Consider the following 16,369-nt stretch of genomic DNA (forward strand, 5'->3'; position numbering starts at 1 on the left):
CCGAGTCTTGGATGTTGACAATCACTAGCCTGTTTGCTGCCATATGTTCTTGTACCACTATCGCACGCTGGTCCTCTCGATCTGCACCCCACAGAGGGCTAGTCGCATTAAAAATCCCCTGCCACAATGTTGAAAGTGGACGTGAAGAGATACATTTGGTCTAACTCACTTAGGAGCGCATCAATATTTTCACTGTGAGGAAAGTAAACGCAGGTCAGCATGATTTTAGTATTGTGAGTCTCCAGTAGTTCTCTCACGGTATGTTCTGTGCGACTGTGGAGAAGAGGAGTGAGATACCCATTGTAAATAATGGCTGCCAGTGAATTTTGCAAACAGTAAGCCCGTCTGGATGATGGCACACCAGGGATGTTACCATAAGCAGTGTATGACTCGTGCAGGGGCACAAAGTCTGCTCCTTGTTCCAGCATGCTTCACATCCCGTTGGCCGTAGCCGCTCTTAGCGCTGTAGGTTAAACTGGTAGAAGAGTAGATTAGGATACTGACGGGGAACGTTTATTTTTTCGTAATGGCCATTTGCCTGATCTCCGCCTTGTATGCGTAGCAAGTCCCTGAGCTGGCTTTGTGTGCAGTCATTTAGTCCGTGCCTTCCGTCACGTTGGCTTTTCGCAGTTGTGGCAGTGTTCCTCCGCGGTGCATTCCCTCGGCGAGTGGCCGTCTCCACAGCTTTCACAAACTTGAACGTTGATACAGTTGTTTCTGAAGTGGTCAAACTCTTGGCAAACAGCGGATAACTCTATAATATGGTCTGAAAGGCCAGGAGCTGAATCCGAAGAATACGCTTTCTTCCAAAACGTACGTCCTCTAAAATCTCAGGGACAATATCCAAAAGCCAGGTGGTTAGTGTTATTCGCTCTAGGAAATGCTATGAGGGGAAAAATCTTTCTTGTTGCTGATGTTGGACTTACAGCCTCAAAAGCTGACTTTATACTGTCTGCTTGAAGGTCTGCAGAAACGTTGAAAATTATAATTGTCTTTCGTTTCTGTGAACGCTCACGGGTAATAAGCGAATCCGTCAGAGACTGATTTTTTTCGAAGGCTTGCTTAAGGCGCTGGAGATGTCGGCGCTCTCGGTACCTGACTAAACGTTCCTTACAGCGCCTAAGCCGAATTTGGTACACAATATAATTCCCAACTTCACTGGACGTAGGCTTGTTGCTATTTGCGTGCGAATTAGCTCGGGAGCTCTTTCTTCGTTCTTTGCTTCGAAAAGCAGGACGTGATCTGAAAGTTTCTTTTGAGGGATTCCTTTGGTATTACGTTTCCTACGTTGCACTAGTGTAAAAGGTGCCTCTTCTTCTGCTTGAACATTCACGGCTGAAGGATGTTCATTCGCTGCAACCTTGTCAGTACTTTGATACTCCACTTGTGGGCAAAATGGGCACAGGTCTCTAATCCTCTTTATAGATTAACGTTCTGCGGTATTCTTCGATGATGCCTTCATGTTTTGCAATAGTAGCTTCTTGTTCTAGAAGTAATTGATTACAGGGATTATTAAAGAAGTGTCTTCTTCTTCAATAATCACTGTACCGCATTTAAGTATGTAGGATTCTCGACTGTATAATTCTAAGTTACAGTTGAACGTGAAGAATCTTAAGAACTGATAAGTGAATAATCGCTTGAGTTCGTGCGACAGGAAACAACAAGATAGACGGGTAAAACAGCCCTTCATTATTCCAATCAAGTGTAACAGAACTCCGTCTTGGAGTTCTACAATAAAGCCGTCACTTGGACTTGAACTTAAAAGGCTAAGAATTAAACTAAACTAATTTTAACTAAAGAGATATAGCCGAGGCTATCAAGATTCTAACAGAATAAGCCCCTTAACTCTAATTGATTGCGAAGCTATCAAGGGCCTAAAGTACGGCCGAGCGTAATAATAGTTTACGAGAAGGAAGCCTAAAAAGGCGGACGCGTGCAGCTAGAATATCTGGTACCTCTCTCACTAAGACAGTAGAATTTCGAGGTTAAATATCGCTGTTCCTCATTAGCATTCAGACGTGATTCTAAAACTACGTTCTGACCGGAAGTGGTAAGTTGAAATTAAGAAGCGATAGGAAAGGAAGTTTAACTCAATATTTAACTGTTAATAAAATTAACATAATCCTTACATAACTCCCGACCAGACTTATCAAAAGCTAAAGGTCAAAATCAAAAGCTAAAGGTCTTTAAACGACCTTGTTTAAGACTTTAAAGTCTAAAAACTTCCTAGCGTTAAACTATACACTTCTACTTCTTTCATTAACTAGATTCACTTTAAACTTCTGTTCTTCGGGCCAACTTTACAACAATTCTAAAGCTAGACTAACACTAGAAAATTTTACACTAGAAAATTTTACAACATTTTACAAATATTCATCTGTTTCTCGACAAACATCAATTTCTTCTTGGTCAAGGAGTTTTAGGCTTTGAGTCCTTCCAAATTATCTGGAAGGAAATAGAATTAGTACTTATTTCCGTCTTCCTTACAATTACTCATTTATTCCATCATTTGGCTCTTACACACTTTCATTCATACTTAAACTCTGTTTCCACCATACTCTCCAGAAATTTGTTCTCAAATATACTTAGGGCACTTATGTTGTGTTACTGCGAACAAAACTACCACTACACAACAGGTAAAATTGTTAAATTTAACATACTAGACCTCACAAGACTTTCTACACGTCAACACTTTCTTAATGTGCTAAGTGAAAGCTTAAATTTACTTTAAAGTGTTAGCTGGAGAGCCTAACATTAAACACACACCATATATATATATATATTCTAAAACATTCAATTCTTTCAGAAATTCATTTACACGGAGGCCAAAATTTATCTCTTGTAAACGTTTAAATTTACGATACTTTAACACACGTTTCTAATATTTTCTACTTTAACATAAACATTTAGATATTAACACATCACTTTTAAACTCACTTTACGTCAAAAGTCATAGTTGCTTAGCTACAACTTACCATCTTTACACCAAATCTTAACTTTAAGTTAACAGATTTCAGTATTCAAAGAGTCGTTCCGACTAAACATATTCACAATTTAAATTCTCGCAACTTGCGAGTTCTTAACAAAATTATTTACTGCTAGTAGCTTCTCGCCAAATTGCGAACATAAAAATCTATGATTACAAGCTATTTACAACTAAGTTCTCGCTATTTGCGATTTAACGTTTCTAAAAATCTTTAGCAACTTAGAACAAGATGATATAATTTGAATCTTTTTTCAAAGTAAATTAAATAAAGAAATTTTCACTTATCTTTTTTGTACTCCTCCATTCTGATCTGACAGAATTGTTCCAACGTAGGATACCTCACGACCTCCAACCTTCTTCTGGAACTTTGATGATCTGTGTCGTTTGCTTCACTCCTTTTCCTCCTGTGCCGTTTGCTTCACTCCTTTTCCTCCTGTGCCGTTTGCTTCACTCCTTTTCCTCCTGTGCCGTTTGCTTCACTCCTTTTCCTCCTGTGCCGTTTGCTTCACTCCTTTTCCTCCTGTGCCGTTTGCTTCACTCCTTTCCCTCTTGTGCCCTTTGTGTACAAACCTCGGGTTTGTACGGCTGCGGGTTTTGGAACTTCAGTCTCCTCTTGAGCTCTGGTGGGGCCATTCGTCCTTCAGGGATCTTTAAACTTGCGCTTAGACCTTCTAACTTCATGGGTCAATCACGGTTGTATCGGCTGGTCTTTTATCTTTTTTCTTCTCCTTAATTGTGGACCTCCTTGGGCCTTCCTCGTAGTTGTTGCCGCTGGAAAACGTGGCTTGCATCTTGTTCATTCCGGCGGTCTTTGAAACTGCTATTTCGCTGGAACCTCCTCAGCAGGCCTCACTCTCTTAGCCGACGGTACTGGTGTTCTTGTTGAATCCTCGGTTCTGGCTCGTTGGTCTGTCGGCGTTACCTTCCTCCGTTTCTGTGCGCCTGGACCTTTTCCGGGTTGGATGCACTTGGCCAGTGATTGATCCGTCTGTTTCCTTTTTGTGTTGGGAGACTCCAGCTGGGCTTTTGAGCTGGCGGAATTCTTTCCTCCCTTCCAGGATCCTGTAATAAGTCCTGTAAAATTTGAAAATCATTACGCTGTAGTAAGGCTTTATTTGGCCAATATTTGCAACCAGTTGTTGGTCATTTTCGGCATTTAAATAAAAAGTTGCTTCCCGTATTCTCTCAACTATGTACGGGCCTTCAAACCTGGATTCAAATTTTGCCTCCCTGTTTTCGGGTGCGGATGATAATAAGTGTTTCAACTTATGTACTTTCTGCCCCTCTTTATATTCCATTTACCTTCTATTTCTATCGTAGTAAATTTTCTGCTTCTGCCTTGCTACATCAGGGTTCTTAATTGCTTCATCAATAATTCTCTGTATGTCTTTTAACTTGGACTCTTCTTGTCTTTGCTGTACAAAGAACAGCTTATCCAAAGGCGTCAAAATTTTTCTTCATAAAATAACTCTGCGGGGGCCTTCTGTGTAGTATCGTGCTTTGCTGTTCTCAAGGCAAAACCTAACTCATTGTCACAGCTGCCCCAGCGGTCATGGTAATTCTTAACGTATCCCATGATAATTTTTATAATATTCTTATTTACGCATTCCGCAATATTCGATTGAAGTCTATATGGTACCATTTTTAGATGGCATATTGCCTCCTGTGCGTATGTGTCCTGTGCACAAATTTTTAAATATACTGCTAACAAACTGTTTTCCATTATCTGAAATTACTTTTAGTGGAGCCTCGTATTTTAAAATATACTTATTTAAGAACGAATCTGTGACTATTTTATCTGAAGCTCGTTTAAGAGAGACTATTTCTACCTATTTTGAAAAATGGTCTATATACAATCAATAACAAATATCTATGTTTATTTATTTTTGTTCTAGGTTAGGGTCCGAGCAAATCTATGCCAACCATTTCATTTGGGAAAGTGGTCTTTATGTTTTTAAATACCCGGCCGGGCTGTAATTAACATCATTTATTAATTGGCACAAATGGCACGTCGTAACATACGCCGTAACTACGCTTTGCAACTGCGGAAAATAAACCGCTTCGCGTGCCTTCTGTACGGTTTTTTGAATTCCGAAATGACCAGCGGACGGCAGATCATGCAATTCTTCTAAAGTATTTAAACGTAGACTCGCTGGGATTACTGGCCGGTATTCCTGATTATCATTTGTTACTTTTGTATAGAATAACAATTTGTCGATTATTTCGTAATGCTCTGCCCTATTGCGAATAGATGTTAAATCTATATGTTCAAACTTTTCAGGGTCTTCAAGATATGCGTAAATGTCTTTAAATTTCGGATCCTTTCTTAATTCTTCAACTATGGATTGACGAAATTCAATAACTTTTGAAGTGAGCATAGCACACTCAACTGTATTCCCGTCCTCATCGATTTTTATTCTTGAAAGGGCATCGGCAGCTAAATTTTCTTTTCCCGGCATGTGTTTTATAATTAAATTAAATTCTTGTAGTTTTAATGTCCACCGTATCAGGCGAGGCGATAAATTGTTCCCCGAATACAAGCGACCGACTGCCGCATGGTCCGAGTATACTGTTATCGGAGAACTTCCGAAGTAGACGCGAAATTTCTGAACCGCTAATAAAACAGCGAGCGTTTCTCGCTCTGTTGCTGAATAGTTCCTTTGGGTAAAATTCAGCGTTTTCGGAATGAAGGCTATCACAGCTCCAATTGCATAATTGGATGCAACTGCAGCAATTCCTTGATCTTGTTCGCCTTCTGGGAATTTGAGGACTGTGGCATTAATTAGAGCATTTTTAGTTGTTCAAAAGCGGTGTTCTCCTCGACTGTCCAAGAAAATCTAGCTTTCGTTCTTTTTAGCACTAGCAGAGGCTCAAAAATTTTGGCGAAGTCTTTAATAAATATTCTATAATAGGAACATAAGCCCCAAAAGAAAGATAATTTCTTAGCCGTGTTTGAGGGAGGATAACTTTTAATCGCTAATATTTTTGAATTATCAGTCTCTATGCCCTTATTTGAAATCTTATACCCAAGGCACCGCAACTCCTTGGCAGCGAACCTGCTTTTTTTTTTTTTTTTTTTTTTTCCATTTATTTTGAAACCGGCCTCTTTAAGCTAATTAAAATCTTTTTCCAAGTGTTTCACATGGTCGTCTATTGTTTCGCTGGTGACTATTATATCATCAAAATAAATTATTGTACTTTTATCCAAAACTGGCCTTAAAACTATGTCCATTGCTTTAAAATTAGCCGGTGCTCCGCTTAAACCAAACGGCATTCTTAAGAAGGCATAGACGCCTGAATTTGTAATGAACGCAGTCTTTTCAACATCTTCGGGTTTTACGGCGATTTGAAAATAACCAAACATTAAGTCTAAGGTTGTCATAAACTTAGTAGAACTAATTTTTATATACATTTTCTCAATTATTGGTAGCGGATGAGTGGGATACTTCTTTATACTGTTAAGTTTTCGATAATCAACTGCAAAACTGTACGGGTTCGGGTGCTCGGGCGGTAGCCAATTTTCTTCCTGCAAAGGACCACAGGACTTGCGTATGGACTAATGTTTGGCACAATGATTTTATTTTCTAACATTGTTTATATATGATGTTCCAGAATCTGTTCCTTGACTTTATCATATCGATAAGGTTTCGACAGGACTGGAGGGGCATTTTCTGTATCAATAGCATGATTCACTACCTGGCAGAAGCCAGGTTTTTCATTGAATTAAATTTTCTTACCACCTTTTCAATCTTTTCTTTCTCTTCAAGGTTCAGGTGGTCTAAGTCGATTTCCGGCATAGACCCTTCCTCTTCTTTCACGGTGTCCATGTGCACCTCAAACGTAGAATTCTGGATATTAAGATTCGCGCCAACTGCGCGTAAGAAATCGACACCTAATATTACGTATGTAAGTAAATTTTTTACACATCTCTTTTAATTTTTACATGCAGTGCCGTTTTTCCCAAACATACGCACTGTTTGCCTTGGGCAGCAATTACTTTTTGCCCTGTGGTTTTAAATAGTCTATAACGACGCAAATATTTCTTAAAAAATCTTCCGAGAGAAATGAACACTAAGTCCTGGTGTCCAGGAGGGCAGTAGTCGGTACATTATTTACGAGAATATGTATTTCCGGCATAACTAGATTTTGCACCCACCACTGTATTTAGACTAATTTCTAAGGGGCTTTTCTTCCCACTCGGTGACCGTCTCCTTTTTGTCGATCACCGGTTTGCGTTTAAATTTCGGTTCCCCGCCGCCTCTTTTCACTGATTTTTGTATCCGCCACCTTTAGTTTTATCCGCGCTTTTGCTATTGGACTTTTCACCTTTTCCCGTCTGCCGATACGCATTCTGCTGAACTTGCGGTTTCTTCTGAAGAGTAAACCTTGAATATTGGCCAAAATAGTTCTCATGCGCTTTCTACGATTTCCTTCTGCTTTGGAACTTCACCGCGAGCTGGAATAGATTTTCTAATGTTTGAGGGTTACGGACTTCGAGGAAATCTTGAGCTGACGGTAGTAGGACGTGATGGAATTACCCCGATAAGTTCACTATCGGGCCTGTTCTCGTATAATAAATTGAATAATTGAATTTTTTTTAGAATAAACTCCGTCAACACATCGAAATTGCTTTGATATTCACTAAAAAATTCTGATTCTAGCTTCGATCGGTCTTTAACAACTGGAAATGCTTTTGATAATGCAGACTTTAAATTTTCCCAGCTGTACGTTTCTGAACTTGGGTCCCCGAACAGAAACTTTCCAGTTTCTTTATACCAGCTGAGAGCTTGACCTCTTGCGTTTGTTGGAGCGATGGTGACTTTCTGCAGCTCTGGATATAAAGTAAAATGCAGGTCCAGTTGTTCCAGGAAGGTCATCACTGAACCTTTACCATCAGATGTTGCGACTGGCTTATAGCAGCACGCAGTCGTTTCCATGATGAAGCCAAATCCTTCCATTGGATTCGCGGCCATCTGAGGGACCTGAAAGGTCGGAAGGGTCAACGTAAAGTTCCCGGACTCTAACGACATGGCCCGTTGAAACCTTTTCGGGAGCTCAACGTAGAATTCTCCACTGTGTAATTCTAAGTTACACTGAAAATGAAGAATCTTAAGAACTGATAAGCAAATAATGGCTTGAGTTCGTGTGACAGGAAACAAGATAGAAGGGCCTTCATTATTCCAATCAAGTGTAAATAGGGCGTGAACTTCAGAGACTAAGAATTAAATTAAACTAATCTTAACTAAAGAGATAGAGCCGAAGCTATCAAGATTCTAACAGAGTTGGCCCTTTAACGCTTATTGATTGGGAAGCTATCAAGGGCCTAAAGTACGGCCGAGCCTAATAATATCTTACGAGAGAGTAGCCTAAAAAGGCGGACGCGTGCAGCCAGAATATCTGGTATCTTTCTCATTAAGACAGTAGAACTTTGCGGTTAAATACCGCTCTTTCTCATTAGCATTTAGACGGGATTCTAAAACTACGTTCTGGCCGGGAAGTGGTAAGTTGAAATTAAGAAGCGATAGAAAAGGAAGAATTGAACTGTTAATAAAATTAACATAATTCTTACAAGTAATTCATTTCAGCGTAAAATTTCCGCTTGTTTCGGATGAGTTTTGATTATAGCTTTATGTTCACAGGTCGTTGACACTTTTTTGTTGTCTTTTTTATTTTATTTATTAGCATCACATAGCTGCCAACTCTCCTGGTTTTTCATCACATCTCCCCCGGTCTCCCAGCAAATCATCGAATCTCCCAGTTTTTACTTTTTAGTGTGCCTTCGTGGTGTAGTGGTTCTGTACGCTGTACCGGTATTCCAGAAGTCCGTGGTTCGATACACGGCGAAGGCGATTGCTCATTTTTGGGCCCACCAGCGGCCGAGCGATAAAGTTGCTGAACACTGGTAGTTCGGTCCGAGGTTCGAATCCCGTGAACGGGCTGGATGCATGAGTGTTTTCGTGGTTTTCCCCATGTTGAACGTGTATACGAGCCAGTTTCCCTTAGAAAGTCCTCCACGAAGGCATCCCTCCCCTTAGGCAGATAGCCCTCGAGGCTTTGCCGTAATTAAATAACCTAACCTAACCTAACCTTTTTAGCCTTTAATGAAAATGTTTACCAGAAATAAATGAAATTTATTGAATTAATGAAACTTAGGTTCTGCCAATTTCATTAACCCCTCTTCTAAATTTCAGGATAATATTTCTTATTAAATTTTATGTCATCTAAATTATATTTTATTCATCTTATTAAATTTTTCTTACTAAATTTCATTTCATCTGACTCATCTCAATTTATAGACATTTGTAGATGTTTGCATAAAGATTCAAGCAATGTTTAATCCGTTAATATTTGTAATTAATTTTGTGTATTTCAATATATGGGGCATTACTAAGTTTCCACATAAATGCTAGGTATATCAATTTTATTTTCATCTTATTCGATAATAAAAGTTTTCCTTCACTACTCGGCATTTTCTCAGTAAAAAAAAAAAAAAAAAAAAGTGTGACATAATTAAGTAACAAAATTAGCCAAAGAGCATAACATTTAGATATATTTTACATCAGAATTGAATTACAAATGGTTTAATAATATTAGCCGTACATTAAAGTGAATTACAGTCAGCTTGGAATACCTGTGAAATGTGAAGCTACGCAGAGTGGAAAGTCCCGGTTTCTTCAGGTTTTTTTTTGCAAACATCTCCAGGTTTTTAAGATTTTAAGGTTGGCAGCTGTGCCATGGATGATGATCTTGAATTTTATGAAGACATTTAAAATAACAATCTAATCAACGTGTTAAGATTTTCTAGGTTTGTTTGACTACAAGGTCTAGATCGAAATTTCACACTTTTTTCGATTTTGAGAGAATTTAAAATGTAAAAATTGGCAGACAATTATTAATAATAAAATTTGTTAACAAGCCGTTTCAAAGACTGGAATTTGGATTAATACAGTAAAATAAATAAAAGTTTTCTGCTATTCCTTTTGTATAAGGAGGCTAGCGGGGCTAAGGGAGATCTATAACGTTTACCACTAAATAAGCATGAGTCAAAGAAAAATGAGTATATCTATTGACTCCGTTCTGACCTTACATTACCAGTCAAAAAACAAAATGTAGAAAAGTGAGAAAATGTACATTTTAATGATCAGTTTATAATAACAGGTCTTGAAACTATTCCTAGTAACTGCAGGTTTTCCTCTAAATTATATTTACAGAACACATTACTTGGAAAACGTACATTGCCTGCACCTTTCCGTGCGTTTCCAGGTTAGATTCGTTTCGAGCAAGAGATTATCACCTGCTAGAGAAAAGGTTGATAAATTACTTTCATTATATTAACCTTATTTATGTATGATTTTCAGAAACATCTGGGCTTTGGACACAATAGCAATTGAAAATAATAAATAAGCTGCTGATTGAAGACAACCCGCATCTTCGACGTATAACTTGAACTCTGTGATATCCCAGAGGAATCATTCATGCTGCTATTCCTTTTGTATAAGGAGCTGAAAGAAGTGAAGAGTTAAATCTGAGAGTACATCAAGTTTTAATTAAAGAGGACCACTGCAATTTTCAAATTAGACATGCGAGGTAAGTTTCAACAAGTCAATGATTTTAATTACAGAAATGTGTTATTTCAGGATTCATCATCAAATCCCACGGGGAAAAAAAAAAAAAAAAAAAAAAAAAAAAAATTGAGATTCGAAAATTGGAATCTTTGCTTCTTTTCAGTCATTCGAGTTTTAAATAATCTTTAAGTATTTTAAATTAACTCTTCGGAAAGATTATTTTTATTGATGTCCTCGTAAATATTCATTAAAAATGAATGTGATTATAGTAGCAATCTCAGTGAACCTCGATAGCAGTATCAGCTCCTGATAGCCCTGTGTACCACACTCTAAATTTTCTGCAGAAAATTAATGAGTCCACATTCATTGTTTTTAAAAGATGTTTCTGAAATAATCTTCCACAATCTGTTCTTGATTTTATTTAAGTATATTCTATAAAAATGTTTAAAAAATAAATGACATATTATTCAAAAAAGTCTTTTGTCAAATTTTACTGAGAAAACGAACCTGAAGGCTCAAGACTTTAAATTATATACTTCATTTACTACATTTAATTTGTATCATAATAAGTACAGATGCATATTTTAAAATTGTATTCTTAAATTAATTTTTCATTAATCGCAGATTTTAAATTTTGCTTTAATTTTTACAGAGAAGCCACTAATATTTAATAGATTATACGAAATATTGATCACATTTAGATTTAGTCGTTTACAGGAAATGATCTTCAGTTGATGAGAAATTTAACTATAGATAAGCCTTTTATTTTCGTCATATTTTTTAGTTTTATTAAATGATGTATTTTATATTTCGTTCGGTTTCACAGATTTGAAATCGAATGTAATATAAAATTTTAGGGTCACTAAGTTTATCGAAGCAAGAAACATCAAAAATCAGCAATGCCTTCGTCGAGAATTGAACTCTGAATGTCAGCCGGATATGCTTCCAATTACACCAAGAAGACGCGCGGTAAGGTGGGAGAAAATATCTTACACATTTTAGGGCATTTACTTAATATCAACAGTTTTTTTACCACTAAATTGCTGATTCAGATGCAATGCAATGAAAACCACATCGATTCTAAAATGAAAGAAAATTATTTTTACACAAGAATTGGCTCATTAGCCATTTCCCTTTAATTTTTACTACTCTACGGGTAAATGGTGCATAAATTCTAACAGTAACAGGAGAAAAAGAACTATGAATAAATCTGAATTAATTAAAATTTCGAATTTTTCTCTATTATTTAGCTATTTTTCTGAGACAAATTCCACGAATTGTCAAACTTTAAGAAAATTAGTTTATAAATTTGATACGTCTCCGTTTCGCCGGCGTAAATCTCGTCAAGCAGACTTTATTGGCGACAACATACAGTATACACATAAAAAATGTTAACAAATGTTCGTTCTAAGAATTTTTTATTTTGAAGGCATAAATTTTTAATATCGTTTAAAATTTTGTAGAAAGCAAATAAATAAACACAACAAATTTGTAAAAAGACATTAATTTAAGAATTTATTATGTTTTCATGGTTCAACATCCTGATTCGCCGGTTCATATCACGTGACCCCAAGTGATCTCATCTCACGCAAACTACGCTGCAAAAATCTAATTCTTTCAGTAATTATCTACACTAATTTTAAATTAAATGTTAATTTGGAATACAAGTTTAAATGCAAGAATTATTTCAATGCTTACGAATAGCTTACTCAGAAATTATATAAAACCGCAGTGCATTCTCATTAGAATTGATGAATTTAACCCCTGACTTTGCTTTTCTATAATTTCGCCTTCGGGTGAGCGGTGTGATTGCATCCTAATTGACTTAATTACCGCAAATGGCCTTAGGGCATAAAACTGAACTATCTAGTAAAAATTCTATGTAAATTGTATGCAGTATTGAACGAAACAATCAATCTGATAAGAAATGGCTGCAACTTGTTTTAAAAATAAGGCGTAAAATGTTACCAGCGAGGATTTTCCGTTTGGCATCAGTTGTACCATTATTGGCGACTTTATCGCCTGCGCCGACAAAGTGGAAAAGTACCGTGCATTTTTGTTAACATTTATAATTTAATTCAGTTTACAATGGCAGGCAAACTTCTGAGTGTCTTTCGAGTGGTCTGTTGTTATATTTCTTCATTTCATAATTGGGAGTGCAGAAATTTCCCGCTACAATAATTTATTTGATCCTATATTATGAATTTCATGTGTATCTACATTTTTTAAATATGTAAGTAGAAAATGTATTCCAGTCTTCTTAAAATAATACTTGAAAAGTACGCATGACATTGCATAAAATCGGAACTTAGTTTTAGAGTTCGAATCACCCAATTAATTGTTTAACTTGCTGCTGCTAACATTGTAACTTTAAACACGATAAGAAAATTATCTTTAGAAAGTTATAATAGTTATGTGGAAATTATTATCTAAATGATAAATTATTTCACAGAAGCATATTGCAACGGCTAAGTTTTCTGAAGTCATTAAAATTAAAAGTAATATTAGCACTAGATTTTTCATTTTATTTCATTTAATTTCTGTTTATTTAAAGTTTGTGATTTCCTGAAAAACTGAAAGAAGAAAACCGTGTTTTCCAAATCTCATGCCGAATTTTTGTAAAAAATTGCGCCATGGCACAGTACTACGCAAATATTAGAATCCTGAAATATATAATATTGTTATCATTTTTTTTTACTGTGTAAAAAATGAATTAAATAACAGTTAACTTAGCAGCGGTTTTAAACTTTTAATCAGTTTCTTAATTTTCTTCCCTTTTTATTAATTTATTGAAATATGAATTTGAAATCCTTTATTCTTTAAATGCTTTGAGGGAACTCTCAAGGTTCTTTTTTTTTTAATTCACAATTTCATACAAATGCAATCTAGTAATTAAACCGCTGAATAATATATAATTACAATATTTACAATTTTTCACTATTTATATTATTCTCTTTTTATTACTTATATTATGAATATTAATATAGTTAGTATTTATAATATAATTACAATATTATATTCTCGTGGCAAGGAGCGGTAGATTACGCCTATCGTTAGCAACAGTCTTGAGCACCATTCAGGTGACAGTGCGATTTAACTGAGTTCCGCCTCCCAATTTTGATGGGAAGCACCCCGAGGGATGGGTCTGAGGACCTCCCACCCCTCTCCCCTTCCCCCAAACCACACGAGAGGACTTTCGGCTCACCGCATATTTAAAGTGCCGTCATGCCGCACTGACACTATATATTTACAAAGAACCCTGCACTCCCCGGGATTCGAAACCGGCCTATTTTACAATAACCGTAAATTTACAATTTAATTCATTAAAATTTTTTTCAAGTTTTATCCTAGGATAATTACCTTTCAAGCATCTATCAAATAACACAAATAGCTGTTATGAAATTATTAAGTATCTAATGTATAGTATGATTAAACTAAGTTAAGGGTCCAGGTTTGATTTGCTTCTTACAAGCATCTAACAAAGGGAAAATAACTTTGTGGAGATTCATGAAACTCAGTCATGAAAGAATTTTCGACTGTGGCTTAATTTCAGCTGTTATGAGAATACTGAAAATTTATTTTATTGCATTAGTACTTACATCTAGTTATTTAATTATTATTATTATTATTATTATTATTATTATTTTCAGCCTCACATATGTTGTTGTGTGCATCTTTAGTGGTAGTTTTTGCACATCTTACAGTCAACGGTCAATTTTTCACCAAAACAAAGAGTTCCATTCCACGAATGGGCCGAAGATCGGACTCAGCTTTGCCAAATCTTGTGGTAAGATACATTTCTTTCATATCTAAGTTACTAAAATAATGAGTAGTAAAGCCGAATTTCTGGAAATCAGCCAAGTTACGCGTTTGACCGTAGAACATAACCAGTTACTGATAGCGCAAACATCGTAGATTCATGTGTGCAAAACAGAACCGCATCCTGCTTGCAAGATTTTCGAGTGGAACAGAGCTGCTTCATGTAAAAATAACGCGCAAGTGGCAAATATATAGAAGGTGTTAGTTTTGGGCATTTATTTCAACTATTAAAAGTCTATCGTGAAGGCGATGAAGTGAGACACAGGATTCGTGAAATACTGCGCTAGTACATTAAAGAAAAACAGCACAAATTAGTAAACTTTTGTCGAGGGCTACGTCATTAACACATTGTGCGTACTGCTAAATCTCGTTTCGCAAAAGTTAACTTTCAATGGAAAAAATGGGTTAGCAATAGTTCAGATTAAGAAAGTATGCATAATTTGTACAAACCCTAATACACACTTATTTCCTTTAAATAGCTGGTTATTTTTGTTTTGGAAAATGTCTCATGCGAGTCGTGTTAAAGGTTTCGCAGTAAGAAGTGCAAATGTTCTCAGTACCTCTCATAAAATGATCCCTTCTTTCTTCATTGGCGATAATCTCAGTTACAAAATCAGACAGTTTGTGTGTTTTTTTAAGAATTTGTTTAACTTCTTACAAGTTAAAGGCTTACAAGTCATCTTCTTCAGTATTGCTGCTTTCACCGTCTGTTAGCATAATACGATCATCCAATTCTTCATTTGTCATTTCACTATTGTCATTCTCGACTAATTCTTTGATTTCTCTTCTTTCTATACCTGAAATTCCTTCGTTTTGCCTATTGCGGTTGCAATTTTTAAAATTTCCTTGGCCTCGTTTTCAATTCGTTTAAAATTGTCGACAACTTCTGGCCAGAGCTGATGCCAACAAGTACTCATTATTGAAGAATTCATTTGTTTCCATGCGAGTTTAATCACTTCTGTGTAGTGTCTTACGTTAAATTGTTTCCAAAATTCCATTGGTGTGCCGTGCTCTCCTTCGTCTAGTGCTTTATTTGCAGAGATGTAAACACGCGTGGCATAATAGGCTTTTATGATTCCTTGATCCATTGGTTGGATTAAAGAAGTGGTATTTGGTGAGAGGAATAAAATCTCTACGTTTGGATGAAATGTTGTGAAGCCTTCACACCGTATCCTGGAGCATTATCGAGAATTAGGAGAAATTTAAAGCTCATGTTTTGCTGTTCTGAGCAATGTTTGACTTCGATAATGAATAAATTTCCAAATCAATCATTAATGAAGATATTCGAAACACGGCCGACGTTTCGCAATGTACCGTGTATAACTTAAATTCTCGTATTGGGCAAATTAAATATGAGACAATAAAGATAATGCGTATGCACAAAATCGCATTCCGCAAGTTCGCGTTCGGCAAGAGTTTACTGTTCAGCAACATAAAATACATCTACAGCAATACAAAATTATCATTGGAAATTAGTAAATGTACATTTGAATGGTACGAAAATGAAAGTTAAACTTGGAAAATTACATAAGGTTTTTAACCACAATATAGTGGTCAAATATTCAAAGCCTGTGTTCGGGTCTGTTATATGCTGTCAGAATAGGAAGACTCAGTAGTTTTAAACACGAGACGTTGAAAAATGAACTATTGAGAAAATCAGTTATATCTTTGAGACAATTAATAGAAGAAATTACTATTTTTCAAAAGACTAAACTTCGACTACCCAAATCGAATTCTTGCAAGCTGACGAAAGCTGTCCCTGATGCTTGTCAGACGAAATTGGGGTGACAGCTACAGTATCGTGGTTACCCCAAGTATGTGAGAAGAGCAGGGTTTTACTTTTATCCAACTAGCGACTAAAAATCAAAAGTTGTCGCTGTACCAGGGCTTTATTTCTAAGATTAGAAGTGCCGGTGCCCTATGGAAGACCGTCAGCAAAGAGGAACAAGAGTAAATAAATAAATAAAATGACTATTAAACTCATTAATAATTTTAAATT

The 16,369-nt window shown here is 36.3% G+C and overlaps 1 protein-coding gene across 2 annotated transcripts in view; it reads left to right on the plus strand.

The window, feature by feature from the left end:
- The window catches only part of LOC118187404 (uncharacterized), a 47,253-nt gene that overhangs the window by 14,561 nt on the left and 16,323 nt on the right, over positions 1 to 16,369 (plus strand). For both annotated transcript variants that reach the window (XM_035357620.2, XM_035357621.2), the window contains exons 2-3: positions 10,345 to 10,573; positions 14,202 to 14,338. In XM_035357620.2, the coding sequence (XP_035213511.1) occupies positions 10,567 to 10,573; positions 14,202 to 14,338 (144 nt within the window). In that variant the 5' untranslated portion in view covers positions 10,345 to 10,566. The remainder of the gene's footprint in view (positions 1 to 10,344; positions 10,574 to 14,201; positions 14,339 to 16,369) is intronic.

This window comes from Stegodyphus dumicola, chromosome 5, assembly GCF_044657685.1.
Source record: "Stegodyphus dumicola isolate Sdum_Otavi_A_Nest chromosome 5, ASM4465768v1".
Lineage (NCBI taxonomy): Eukaryota > Metazoa > Arthropoda > Arachnida > Araneae > Eresidae > Stegodyphus > Stegodyphus dumicola.